The 14,293-nt window shown below is 38.4% G+C and overlaps 3 protein-coding genes across 3 annotated transcripts; 1 reads left to right on the forward strand and 2 right to left on the reverse strand.

The window, feature by feature from the left end:
* Window positions 1–37: 37 nt before the first annotated feature.
* pkn3 (protein kinase N3) lies at window positions 38–9,350 on the reverse strand. The gene is made up of 22 exons (XM_020926321.2): window positions 9,088–9,350; window positions 7,806–8,082; window positions 7,552–7,721; window positions 7,285–7,408; window positions 6,709–6,860; window positions 6,410–6,629; window positions 6,162–6,335; window positions 4,493–4,602; window positions 3,853–3,996; window positions 3,680–3,755; window positions 3,375–3,534; window positions 3,050–3,122; window positions 2,898–2,953; window positions 2,756–2,825; window positions 2,591–2,682; window positions 2,331–2,507; window positions 2,196–2,258; window positions 2,045–2,121; window positions 1,279–1,421; window positions 1,100–1,207; window positions 916–996; window positions 38–297 (listed from the first exon to the last, which is right to left on the reverse strand). The coding sequence occupies exons 1-22, from the start codon at window positions 9,106–9,108 to the stop codon at window positions 97–99; spliced, it is 2,769 nt and encodes a 922-aa protein (XP_020781980.1). The 5' UTR covers window positions 9,109–9,350; the 3' UTR covers window positions 38–96.
* Window positions 9,351–9,829: 479 nt separating this feature from the next.
* On the forward strand, window positions 9,830–13,234 carry setb (SET nuclear proto-oncogene b). Its single transcript, XM_020926411.2, has 8 exons — window positions 9,830–10,071; window positions 10,990–11,047; window positions 11,134–11,276; window positions 11,352–11,455; window positions 11,524–11,637; window positions 11,863–12,033; window positions 12,139–12,276; window positions 12,351–13,234. Exons 1-8 carry the CDS (start codon window positions 10,002–10,004, stop codon window positions 12,369–12,371), a joined length of 819 nt encoding a protein of 272 aa, XP_020782070.1. The 5' UTR covers window positions 9,830–10,001; the 3' UTR covers window positions 12,372–13,234.
* A 258-nt stretch (window positions 13,235–13,492) lies between these two features.
* LOC110161395 (peptidyl-prolyl cis-trans isomerase-like) lies at window positions 13,493–14,217 on the reverse strand. Its single transcript, XM_020926136.2, has one exon. The coding sequence runs from the start codon at window positions 14,140–14,142 to the stop codon at window positions 13,645–13,647; it is 498 nt and encodes a 165-aa protein (XP_020781795.1). The 5' UTR covers window positions 14,143–14,217; the 3' UTR covers window positions 13,493–13,644.
* Between the last annotated feature and the right edge of the window lie 76 nt (window positions 14,218–14,293).

The raw sequence follows: 14,293 nt of genomic DNA on the forward strand, positions 1-14,293 counted from the left end.
CCAGAAAAACTGGAAAGAATAGATGGAAGTGGTCAGGACTCGAAAATCAGGACCATGATTTGCATCTGAATTTGAGGAGTTATGTTGGTTAGTTGTTTATCTCATAAAGGAAAAGTCAAAGTCTGCAAATATCTCTTGTTGTTCAGCTGAGAGAACGCAAGGTGTTCGTGGGAGAGTGAGAACAGGTTTGAGGGAAGTAAATTCCTTGTCAAAGTTACTGACGTCCTGAGCTGCCTTGATAACAGGAACGAATGGAGGCTTCATTCTTTTGGCTAGTAGAGCTTCCCAGTCAACACCCTGCAATGGATCAATGACACAATATGAAAACTTAAACATTAAAAATTATTTTATATAGCAAAAGAAAAATACAATTTTGTCAACAGGACAAAAGTGATTTGAATGAAGACATTTTGCAGCTCATCCAAGCAGTTTCTTCAGTTATGGTCAGATTGCTGGTGGGCACTGAGTTATATCTGCATGGAAGCTAACTACACTGAAACTACACTGAAACTAACACACTTACATATTTACAGTTTCTGTTTGTTGATTAGATCTGTTAAAATGCACTAAGTGTGAACTGTGCCTGCGTCATATTAGCATAATAGTTCAGGGCCCTGATGGGTGCTTTCACAGTGTACAGTCTCAGTGTAATTTCAGTGTGGTTAGCTCCTCAGGCAGATATAAGGCAGTGTCCAATCAGCAATCTGACCAGAACTGAAGAAGCCACTTAAATGAGCTGCAAAATGACTTCACTCAAATAACTTTTGCTAAGGATCCTACAACTGAGGGATTATACAGACATCTTATTTTATAATACAAAATGACAAATTACAATGTTATGTTTACTATTATGTAAACATAAGATTATAATTTGTCATTGTATTTTATAAAATCCAGTCTTGACTATAAAATTACCTGAAAGAATTTGTGTCTTTTGATCTCGGCAGCATCTTCCTCTCCAGCTCCTAGTCTCATCTCGGGATTTTTCTGCAGCAACTTGAATATTATCCAAAAAATAATTAAGTACTGAAAGGTTAACAATGTCACATAATGAAGACATAAAATAATTTCTTCAGTTTCGTAAAAATAAGAATCCAACCTTCTGAATGAGAGAAACAGACTCAGGGGAAAGGAAGCGAGGGTAGCGTACATCATCATTGACAATGCTGTCGAAGACTTCCTCCTCATCGTCACCTGGGAATGGCGACTGTAAAATTGGACCATTATCATTAGCAAAACCCAAGACTTGGTTTATACATTTGAATAATTCCTACTAACCTCTCCAACAAGCATCTCATAAATAAGAACCCCAAGCCCCCACCAGTCCACGCTGCGGGTATAGTTGTTGTCAGTGAGTACCTCAGGAGCTAAAAATTCTGGTGTCCCACAGAATGTTGACGTCCGATCCCCATGGCCCATACCTAGACACAGCAGTTTTTCATATCATACTAACTATAGAAGTTATAGACATAATGCCACCTATTCATGCATTTCAGGCATGAGGATTTATTTCTGATTTGAAGGAATTGGCATGGCAATGGTCTACCATTATTATTGTTACAGTGTGATTAAAGTAAAAATATACATTTTAAATGTGGAAAGGTCTTGACAACTCTTTTCAAATCAGGAAGGAATAATTTGCCTGAAACCCATGAATAAAGTCAAGTGTAAATACAAGAACTAAATAATTACTCAAGGAAAAATAAATGTTTCCAGTTGTTGTGAGAAAATTGCAAATTGCTAAATGGTAAAGGGATATTTTCATTTTTTGCATCTCAGCCTTAAATCATAGGGCATTTTTAGGCTGTTTTATTTAAAAACTTGTGTGCAAAAGGTTCTCTTATAGTAGAAATACAGGGTTGTGCAAATGGATTTCCTCATGGTGCTATTCTAATGTAAAGCAGGGTATTGTACAGACCATAAGGAAGGACAATTAACCTTAAATACCACTCCCAAATATATAATTAAATATTATGTATTCATGCAAGTCTCTCCCAATGTTTTTATCCGATGGTACATTATTGTGTACATTCAAGTGCATTACCTTCTTTGCACAAGCCAAAGTCTGCTATCCTGACATAACCATCAGCATCCATAAGCAGATTATCCAACTTTAGATCTCTGCAAAACAGACATAAAACTATAAAATACAGTTCTATTTCAGTTTACCGGTGTATCAGCACGAGGATAGTTACCTGTAAACAATTTTGTTTTGGTGAAGAAATTCCAATCCGAGTAGCACACATGACGAGTAAAACCTTGAACACATAAGAACGTGAATTAAGGTTGAAATACATGTTCTACTTGGGGATTGCTTGAGCTTAGTTTACCGAGTCTGCTTCTCACTGAATATACTGGTGTGTATGTGTGTCATGAGGTCCCCACCAGGTGAATAAGACATCACAAAACACACATGGTCAGATGTTTGGAAGCAGCCATGAAGGTTAACCAGGAAAGGATGCTGTGAGGCGTTTATCACTTCAAAGATCCTTTTTTCACACATGAGGCTGTAAAATAAACAAAGAGGACAGCAATACTACATGTATTAGCTAGACGGTAATATTTTCCCATTAGTATATCTACTGCTTACCTGTCAACTTCATCACGTGTGACAATATCCCCTTTCTTTAGAGCTTTGATGGCATACAACAATCCAGTCTTCTTGTACTCTGCCAACAGCACCTTTCGTATAGGAGACAGAACGTGAGGTATTTCTTCCCTTACTTCTAAAAGACCCTCAAAATCGAATGTTTACTTTTCCAAAATGCCCTCTTCCCAGCACTGAAATGCAATTGAATTCCTCAATGTGTAGTCCTTTCTTGAGCCTGTACATGAGGAAAATATACATGTAGGTCTTAAATAAGTCTTCTTAGCATGAAACATGTTCTACCACTTACTTTGGCTGAATAGAAGGTTGTCTTTTAGGCATCAAACTTCTGTTGTCATGAATTAGCTGCAAAGCAATATTTTATAATTGCATGACCAATGCAGTCTGGTAAGAGTAAAATACATTGTATTTTTCTGCATCTCTTAGACACAAACCACTTACCAGGGAGTCTTTGTTTTTTCTTGAGCAAATTGGGGATTGTTCTTCATTACTATTAACATTTGCTACAGATTTCCTGAAATAATAAACACATATCACTGTTAACTTAACATTTAGAGACAAAATGTGTAAAAGTGAAATTGTTTAGAATTTTGTCTTAACTACTGACTTCCATTTAAGTCACTGTTGTGTTCCATATGACTGTAAATATCTTTGAGCAAAATGTGAAAGATGAGCATTGGTAAAGTGCATCTATTGTGCCGAGCTCCTTTCATAAATGCAGTGTTTCTGGGTCAGTGTCTCACAAAACATAAAAGATAAGCATTACCGAGGAGGGGATGTGGCCGAGGAGGGGAGGGCAGTGTTGGAACCTGCTAATGGGGGACTCAAGGGCTCTAGAGAACTGCAAGGAGGGAGGATGCTCATCATCAAACGGCCCCAAGTCGCAAAGTTCATGTTCATTTGAGCAGCACGCAGGAAATTCTTTCCTGTGAGAACAGACAGAAAAACACAAATGATGAAAATGTACTCTAAAACCAAATAAAAAATATGTAACAATAGCTTTTAATTAACTATATGGAGGTATCTGTGGTGTTGTCAATGGTTTAAAAACAAAATAGAAATTATTTGTACCTTTTTCTTTGGGAAATATTCTTCGCTGCCTTTGAAGTTTAGAAGGCCTCTCAATGACAGGATTGATGAATGTAACCTTTAAATAATAAAAAAAATAAATAAAAATTTGAATGAAACAAAACCTCAACATTTCCTGGTTATAACTGTTGTAATATAGTATAAGGGGGTGAAACCTCAATAAAGAGGATGCCCTGTGGTTCCAGCTCCAAACACAGGCCATGTCTTTGATTGTCAAGGAAGTCCTCAAGACGCAGAAACTTGACCCCACTTAATGCCCTCCAGTCTCTCCAGTACACTGCAATCTCTAACTCCCTGGACTGGGGCAACATAAAAGACACAAATAAATTTAAAAATTGCAATATTATATGGTTCCAATTGATTTCAGTTATGAATACAGTTATATGAACAAATTAACACAAACTAGTTATGACTCAAAGGCAATTCAGGCGTGGATGCCAGACTTGTATGTGTCCAGTCAGATTAGAGTTGATGTCAAAGGGATTATCAGATTACACGAATGGAATAAGAGGCAGACATGGTTTCAGAGGCACACTTGGCTATTCTCACTCCATCAGGGACAAAAAGTCAGGCTCTGTTTAGCACAGTAACAGATGTTCACCATTAAGGGCAACAGAAAGAGCACATAATCTCTGTAGGAATTCTAGACAGACCTGGCATTAAATCATGATATATAGATATTCTTGCATGTATTCTTAAACCTCCATAAATCCTAGAAAGAGGTTGAACTGTATTTGCAAGACAGAAATTATTTAAAAACTGCATTCATCCCTTAATAAAATGTGAGTCACTGACCCGTTCCAGCTCGGTGCTGAAGCTCTGGCCCCAGGCTTCTTTGCCCAGCTGTCTCCAATGCGTGCGCCCTACAATCCTGTTGTCCACCTTAAGCACTGCACTTATCTCAGCTGTAACACAGAAAAAAAGAAAGATTCATTTGACAAACCCAACAGTTGACCTTCATACACCAGTGGATTAAATGTTTTTTCTTTATTTCCATGATTATTTGCATTGTAGATTCTCACTCTAGGCATCAATGATATATTTTGAATACATTTTTTGTTTGCTAGATTTTTGCTAGACTCTAAAACTTGTTTTAGATGATAAAAAAATATACTGCTCAAAATTAAAAGGAACATTTTGAAAATACATCAGATCTCAATGTGAAATATCATGTATCTAAACAAACATGAACAGGACAATGTCTTAGGAACAAAAGGATGCCAGGTCTTCTAATCGAAATTAAGGACAGGTGCACTAGAGTGACAACAATGAGACAGCCCCTAAAACAGGACTGATTTTGCATGTGGAGGTAATTTCAAATTTCCTCTTTTTTGGCTGGTTTTCCCTAGTGCTGCTTTGGCTAAAGTGATTATCACTACTGGGAGCATAAGGTCTTTCCTTAACCTTAACTTACAACTGAATGGCCCTCACGATCACCTGACTTAAACCCGATAGGACACCTCTGGGACATTATCTTTGGGTCCATCAGACGCTGCCACGTTGCTCCTCAGACTCTACAGGAGCTCAGTGATGCTCTTACACAGATCTGGGAGGACATCCCACAAGGCACTATTAGTCGTCTCATTAGGAGCATGCCACGACCTTGTCAAACATGCACACAAGCACGTATGGGCCACAGAAGATATAGAGAACCATTTGAGTTGTGAATTGCAGAAATTAAGTTTTGACCAAATGGACTAGACTGCCACATCATTTCACTTTGATTTTCCAGGTGTCTTAACTCTGATAATGCACAACTGTGAAGTGAAAACCATTTCAGGAGACTTCATCAAGAAGCTCACTGAGAGAAGGCCAAGGGTTTGGAGCAATGTCAACAAAGGGTAACTACTTTGAGGATTGGAAGATATTGAATATATATGAATATTTAGGTGAGTTATTTTATATTTTATTGCAATTTTTTGTATATATAATGTAGAAAGTAATAAACAAAGGAAAAACACTGAATGAGAAAGTGTGTCTAAACATTTGACTGGAAGTGTATTAAACTAAATACAGTCAGTTAATCTCTTAATCTTATATAAACTAAAAAACTATAAAAAGGGAAGTACTGAGAATGTATAAAGTTATACATGGAAAGCAATAACCAAAAGCACAATTTAAAAAAAAATCTGACTTTGATTAAAATTTTACTTTTAATATGTATTCTGCCTGGACACTTTTAAAAAAAACTTAATAATAGGTCTATGAATTTTGTGTAATATTAGCATTCAACTTTAAAATGGGAATAGTCAAATGCACAGTATAGGTCTTTCTGTCCATACCATCAAGGTGGAAATTTAAATCTGATTTCACAGCCATTTTTTATTCTCCAGAGATTTCAAAAACTACCTCAACTTTAATTTGGGGTGGATTTTAGGGACCATCAGTCTGAATGGTAACAGATACACCCTTGATATATAGCAAAAAAATCCCCAGAAAGTCTAGAAATAGTCTAGTAACTTGCATGACAACTCCTCTGCCCTGCTGGTCTTGCCGTTGGTGCTACGGCCTGACAGCCCAGCTCTCATCTTCAGAGACTTTCCATCAGTGCCAGCAGCAAAGAGGCGCGTGACATGACCCCGGCCGGGCACGCTCTCCAGCAGGTCCTGGCAGCCCATCAAACACACCTCTAAGCGGCCTGAAAACGTGTGAACATACAAATTAATAAAGACAGACATATCTGATGCAGACTAAAAAAAGAGGTACAATGACCTGTTAGACTGGCTGGTTTAAAAAAGGAAGAAGAGCAAGAGGATGATAGGGTGTGATGTTGCCTATTTGGGCTACTTAAGGATGACGACAATACTGAAGCCAACTCCTGCTTGATCACAGCATATTTAGGATGGTCCTGCGGGAGCTCACTTAAACGCCTCTCTAATGACAGGTGCAGCAAATCCACCTTTTGAGCTGACTCATGCATTCGGGCCTGAGCCTGGTGAGAAAAAATAAAGAAACAAACAGATTTAACAAAATACTGTAAAAGTATGTATACCAGTATAACAAGCTTTTACCTCCGCTAGAATGCGTCGGTCCTGGATCTTGCGTCCACCCAGTTGCTTTACCACGTTTTTGGCACCTTCTGCCACAGCTGATTCAATCTTCATGTGGTGCATAAGCTCTGCTATTCTCAGCTCCAGAGGACTGATCATATCGACTGGATGACCTGTGATGAGTTTTATGTTTTATTTATGCCTAAAGTCTTTTGCTGCAGTTATATGGCAAATGAATAATTGCAAACACAACATTACACTCACTATATTTGACCTGATAGTTGTGAAGCAAAAAAAAGTAAAAAAAAAAAGTTTTTTAATAAAATCATAAATGTAAACAAATTGGTTTAAAATGGAAAATGAATTTACACTCAAAATATTAAATACTCCTTATCAATATTCCTTGTTTACATGTGGGAATGAGAAAGTCCTATAAAAGCAGTCCTTCAGAAGGAGACTCTGATAAAACTTAAGGTTAAAGGGTTACCCAATTTGAGTCTTCTCTTTTCATGGTAAAGAAACTGAGTTTGCCACAAACCTGCTTCTTTAAACGGATCTAAAAACTTCCAATTGTAGTAACAGAAAAGCAAGCATTACCAACTGAACCATCACGTCCGTCATCTTTGGCTTGTGTGACTTTGATAATCTGCATACGAAGCAACTCAATTTTAGTGCGACTATCTTGCAGCATTTGCTGAGCAGTTGACAACATCTTTCTGTCCTGAAAAATTTACATAAATTAAAGTATTTAAGCCAATTTGTTGATCTGATCATATATCATTATCTCTTACATAACAAAAACTAATACGTGAATGTAAATTATTCTTGTTAAAGCAATAATGATTGAAAGGTCAGTTGATATACCTTTACTGCACTGTACTGGTACGTGTGGATGATGTTTTCTGCACCCTGTTTGACCTTTGTCTCCATTGTTAACTGTTTCTTCAGAGTCCGGACGCGGCAGGCCAGAGGAGAAGTTGTGTCGTCCCACTGACATGCTTCTGATGATTGTCTGTCAACCTCATCTGATGCATCTGCATTGAAACAATAAAGATTTTTTTTACTGTTACAATTATTAGACTTAATTTTGATATCATGAGATTTAATAATAATATTACTGGTAACGTTCTCCTTCTCTGTGGCCATGGACCTAGCATTGAGCTCCTGGAGCTCCCAATGTAACTTCTCCAGTTTGCGGCTGGAGGCCTTGAGTTGTCCCTCCACATCAGCAGCACTTCTGCGGTTGGTCACAGCTCTCCGCAGTCGCTCTGCTGCCTCTTTGATCTTCAGCTCTCTCTGGATTTCCTGCCTCAGAACAGTGCGGGCATCTTCCAGACGCTGCTGGAACTCAGGATCAAGAATGTCACCTTCCTCTAAACCTGGGAGGGAGCCATTCTGAAAAAAAAAAAAAAAAAAAAAAAAAAAATCACACTTTTAAGGTCAATGCCATTTCATATTGTTTTACAGTACAGTTGACTTCTTCAAAATGCAAATGTACATAAAGGATTGATTATGGTTTCATTTACACGTCAGTACTCTGTAGCTGATGTTAACAACATTCTCTGGGGGTGTTATGCTAACTGTAGGCACTACTCTTTCAGAAGGTCTATTAGACTTAAAATTTAACTTTATTAACATAATCTGACCAGAAAGACCTGACGTAGTTGAAAACACGAGTTTGTACTGTTAAACAAGTCTCTCACATAAAATTACAGTCACAAGTAAGCTAGCATTAGCCAACAGTTTTTCAATTAATCACTCTCACCTTTCCTGTTGAAAATTAAACTCCTAAACACGACCATGATCGCTCGTATTGTTCAAGGGCTTCCGAAAACGTGTTGTTTAAATCCATTTTGCATTTTTTCTAGAGTTTTCAGACCATCTTAAAACTTCTTTGGCTGGTAACTGCTGAACATTCCATCACAGAGAAACATGTAGAGCACCCTCAGCGTGATGTCACTGCAGTGTATCAATTGTTAATCGCTATATCACCAAGCTTTCTGTCCATCAGAACCTGTAACACCCTAACCCTTCTCTATGACCAAGTAAAAATAAGATGTGATGCGTCCACAAGGTGCTTATAGTAGAATTGTGTAACACAATTCAAACTCTGGGTTATAACAATTTATTGTAGAAATGGATTCATCAAAATAATACTATTGTCAAACAAGTCCAGTAAAATACTGAAATAATATAATAAATGCATGAGAAGTACTGATTTGGTCCTCAGAACCAAACCAGACAAACTGGAAAATCCAGTGAGCATGTCTGGGAACGTGGCTTAGCCATACAGTGGTATTTAACTCTGAAAACGTCACAATATCGCTGTGTGTCTTATATAACATCTATGCTACAATCCTTCAAACACGCGTACTCCACAAACGCAAATCTTTTCTTTACCTGTATCATCGCTCCTGACATAATGGCTGTCAGGCAACTGTGCTGGTCATTCACACACTGTCAGAGTTCGTCCCGTGAGAAATACAGTTATCTTTCCGTGGACACAAAGTTTAAAAAACGCTATCAAGTCCTTTCGGTGCGTTATTTAAACGCTTTCCAATGTAAATCACGGATAATCCACAGAAAGTCCTGCTCCCGATCATCGTAGAAACAAATAGAGGAAAGTTTGAATTGGGTTAACAAGAAACCAACGCTCATTCTGCGTCAACCTGCTGCGGTGAAGATGATTGGCCATTGAGGACCAATCCTGTTAACGCTTTGGATACACCTGCTACGGTGTGCAGATCATGGATCTATAAAAGATGCATAAAATCATGGTGTCAAAAGAACCTCATAAACTTACGAATTAATAAATTGTACAAAGAAATTATAAACAGTTAAATTGTCCTTTCACAGGAAAGGGAATAAAAGGGGAATGGCTCTCTCATAACATCTCTTATGGCAGGAACCATATGAACCACAGACTGAGAACCAAAGGTATAAAGGAACAGGTTCAAGGAAGTCTGGTTGCAATCTTTATTTACAGTGAAAAACGAGAAGTATTACCAAAATGTGGAATGAATTGATAAGCAACAGGTGCACGTTTATTAATATTCCTTGAAAGTATTTGATCCATATCCACACAAGACTCATTACCACACTCCACTCTGTTGGGGGCGCTAGAGCACCATTGTTGTGTTCATTGGCCGAGCGCATCCCAGAGAGGCAGTGGCGTGCAGAGCTCATGAGCTTCGCTTATTTCTCCTCATCGTGGGTTTCTGTGCAAGGTGGAAGTAACTTTTGGCCATCTGAAAGGAGTAACAATAGCATTTGGAATCTAGTACTGGTCTGGAAGGTCACGGCAGACAGTAACAATGTCGGCGTCAGCGGCGAAAGTCAGCAGAAAGGAGAATTCAAATCACGACGGAGCGGACGAGACCTCTGGTAACGCTAAAAGAATGGCGCTTATCCCGAACAACGCCATTTTCATTTGTTTCTCGTAATTTTGTTATTTACGGCGGAGGATATTTTGCGGTAACGAAAGAAGGCATATTATGGTCATTATCTCTATAGTTGTTGCATGCGCTTATTTTTACACTTGTGGCTAATTGGTATGATGCAGTACGTCAGTGTAGCGTTGCGCGCTACTTAGCCGATGCTAACTTTAGCAGCGTGAGTATTAGCTGTCCACACGGGCCAACATTTGCATCTTGCACGCACAAATGGTACCCTGCGCGAGTCTAGCTAGAGAAAACCACCCGTACCGTAGTGGATTGTTATTTAACGTTCTAGCCAAAGTTGGTTGATTTATTGCTTTAACACATCTATATAAATTGTCTCTGATTAGCTCGCCATGCACTAGCTTTTCCTTCAAATCACTATGGCTGACTTTTGAGTAACTGTGATGCTAACTGTTTAACATAAGAGATAGTTCAACTTTTGTTACAAATATGCTATTTTTAAACGATTTCACCAAATGCATTTGTTCACGTATAGCTACATTACATTTTTCAACTAATTAGTTTTGATTTTTACCCCAGACCTATCCCTCAATTTAGCGCATTGTTCGGTATAACGGATCTTAGCGAGGCACAGACGAGCCTCTTGTTTAAACCAGGCCGCCTTTAGCTGCGACAGGAAGCGCCGAGCTGCCGGAGTGTCGACCCTACTGGCACTCATTACATGGCGTATTCATAGTACGCTTAAACTTGCACATCTTAAGAATGTTCTTATTTGACACCGATGCAAATTTACGAATAGTTGAGCGTCTACAAGAAACTTGAGCGACTTTTGTAGTGCATTGTAACGTTGCGCTTGTTTATGTGTTTTGTTCCATAAATTTCCATTTGAATTCATTTTCAGAAAAGGAACAACAGGAAGCAATTGAACACATTGATGAAGTACAGAATGAAATTGACAGGTATGATGCTTAAGTTCACTTTGTTACATCATCTTGATAAATGTTAATGATGCTGAATTTTGAAACTTTGTTTTTTTTCTCCACAGACTGAACGAGCAGGCTAGTGAAGACATTTTAAAAGTAGAACAGAAGTACAACAAATTACGCCAGCCATTTTTTCAGAAGAGGTCAGAGCTCATAGCCAAAATACCTAACTTTTGGGTCACAACATTCGTTAATCATCCACAAGGTAAAAAGGAATAACAATCACAGGACAACAATAAGGATAACATTTTTATTAAATAGTATTCCTCTTTGAATTTAGTTTCAGCTCTTCTTGGTGAGGAAGATGAAGAAGCACTTCATTACTTATCAAGGGTTGAGGTCACAGAGTTTGAGGACATAAAGTCTGGATATAGAATAGATTTTGTAAGTTGATAGAACTTATATGTTAACCTTTATTGCATTGTTGTGTAACATAATTTTTTTGCTTTTAGTTTTTTGATGAGAACCCATATTTTGAGAACAAAACCCTTTCCAAAGAGTTTAACGTAAATGAGAGTGGTGATCCTGTGTCCAAATCGACTGAAATCAAATGGAAAGCCGGAAAGGTTAGTTCTTTACTTTGCGTATACATAGGATCTAGCTTGTCAGAAATATAATTTTTTTTAATTTACTCTAATGCAATTTGTGAAAATTGTCAGCATTCTTATTTAAAAAAATTTAATACCTCAAGTGCAATTATACTAGGCTACAATATTAATGCTAGAAGACAAAATACAATCTAATAAAAATGTGCATTTATTTCAGTTTTCACTTGAAATCTTGTCTATTAGGATCTGACTAAGCGCACTGGCCAGTCACCTAACAAAGCTGGAAAGAAGAGACAGCACGAAGAGCCCGAGAGCTTCTTTACTTGGTTCACTGACCACTCAGATGCAGGAGCTGATGAGCTGGGGGAAGTGATCAAGGATGACATTTGGCCCAACCCTCTTCAGTACTATTTGGTATGGATTATAACTACTATCTCAAAGCAACTAAGCAAAATGCAGTGCGTCTGTGTGTCTCTCTTCTATTAAAAAAAAAAGTTTACCTATATACTCTTTTTGCAGGTCCCTGACATGGAAGACGAAGAGGGTGATGGTGATGATGATGATGATGAAGAGGAAGAGGGTCTGGAGGATATTGATGAGGGTGAGGAGGAAGAAGGAGAAGATGATGAGGAGGATGGTGATGGAGAAGATGGAGAGGTGAGGTTGTTGTAGTTTGACTTTTCAGCTGTGTGTGTTTATATGTAAAGTAATTTAACTTTTTGTCCTTTCAGGATGAAGGGGATGATGATTAGTAAAAGGCATTTATTCAGTCACCTTTGGTGATCCTCCTATTAACTACGGGAGCAAAGTATTTTGTTTTGGGGAGGTTTTGTAAAATAAACAACTTTTTCCTGTGTGTTGTCAGCCTGTCCAACATCTTCCCTGCAGCTGCAGCCTGCCCATATTATCATGTCTTAGACCAGTCTACACCGGTCTACAGGGTGATGGTGGGGAGGGACAATGGTTCTATTAAGTCTCACTCATCATTGTTTCTGTACGTCTCCCAAAGACATGCAAAAGAACTTTTTGTAGCATTATGCACGTCATCTGCGTAGATTTAAAAATGCGTACAATAGCAATTTGTATGTAAGACATGAAAATAAATTTTCTGTTAATGGTGTGAGTTCAATAAATAAGCCATGGTGCAGTGATGATTTAATCATAGCATCCTTAACCACTTTTATATAAAATGTATATTATACTAAGTGGTGAGGGTTATTTCAAGACACTAGAAGCATTTTCCTTTACTTGTACTAATGGGACTGACTGAATGCACCAGCTTGTTATGTTCAACTTTACATGTTTCGGGTACATGTATCTTGATATTAGACAATTGTACTTGGAGGGATAATAGGACGAGGCATCAGGTTTGGGTAGTATTCTTTTTCAGACATCCACAACAGGTCTTTTTTTTTTACATATATATATACACACAATTCTAGTTTTAAGCTTAGCTGAACATTTGGTAAATTTTAGAGACGATTTTTATGTAGAGTCCCTCTGGAGTCTGCAGTATTTGTTCTGTTCCACTGGACACCCATTTATTATAAAATTAAGTGTACCTGTTGCTTTGTAAAATAAATAAATGTACAACTTTTTGGGTGGCTTGATCACACATTGTCGACATGTTTGCATTTGAAAGAAAATAAGATATACATTAAGCTATTCTAATAGATCCATGGTTAGCACATTTTTGGCTTCCGTAATGCCAACTTAAAGGTGTGGCAAGCAGGAATCTGATCAAACACGTTTACACAAAGCAAACTGAAGATCTGACATTTTAGCAAGTATCAATTCCACAAAAATATTTTTTGTTCAGTTGTTAAACTGCTCTCAAACTGAGTAGATTTATCAAAATTAATGAAAAGCCGTATCAATCTCTTATAAAACTTTTATTTGGTCATGCGACAAACATTTTTGCGCTACAACAGGCCGGAAAGTAGCACTTGGAATGCATCGTGATCACTGGAGAAAAAAAAAACTGGACTTGCCAGGGCAAAAAAGATGCTCCTTTCGGTACTGAGCTCAGAGCTCACCGCAATCGACGATCTCAATTTTCGCTTTAGTTTTTCCAGAGCTTTTGGTGCCATAGCTCTCAATTTCCCTGACCACATCCATGCCTTCCACCACAGAACCGAAGACCACATGCTTTCCGTCCAACCAGGACGTTTTTACAGTGCAGAGGAAAAACTGCGATCCATTGGTGTGGGGCCCTGCGTTGGCCATTGAGAGGATGCCAGGGCCGGTGTGCTTTAAAACAAAGTTCTCGTCCGGAAACTTATTGCCGTAGATGGATTTTCCTCCGGTTCCATTGTGGTTGGTGAAGTCACCCCCCTGGCACATAAAGTCGGGGATGACCCGGTGAAATCTGGACCCTTTGTAGCCAAAGCCTTTTTCATGAGTGCACAGTGCCCGGAAGTTTTCAGCTGTCTTCGGCACCACGTCCTTGCGGAGCTGCATCACAATTCTCCCCAAAGGCTTTCCGTCCGCCGCCACGTCGAAGAATACTTTCGGGTTGTCCATTCTTCCACACTAAAATGAGGAAGTTTTGGTTGTGGCGAACTTTTTATTTAGAGAGAACAGGCGTGGCAGCAAGCTCATAAGGAAGTGTGCAAAGTAGGCGGCTCTTAATTTCTTAGCCTGGCATTTTGATTTAAAAAGGAAGTTGGACCTT

The sequence above is a fragment of the Boleophthalmus pectinirostris genome, unplaced genomic scaffold (genome assembly GCF_026225935.1).
Source record: "Boleophthalmus pectinirostris isolate CB_2022bp ecotype Guang Dong unplaced genomic scaffold, ASM2622593v1 HiC_scaffold_18, whole genome shotgun sequence".
NCBI lineage: Eukaryota > Metazoa > Chordata > Actinopteri > Gobiiformes > Gobiidae > Boleophthalmus > Boleophthalmus pectinirostris.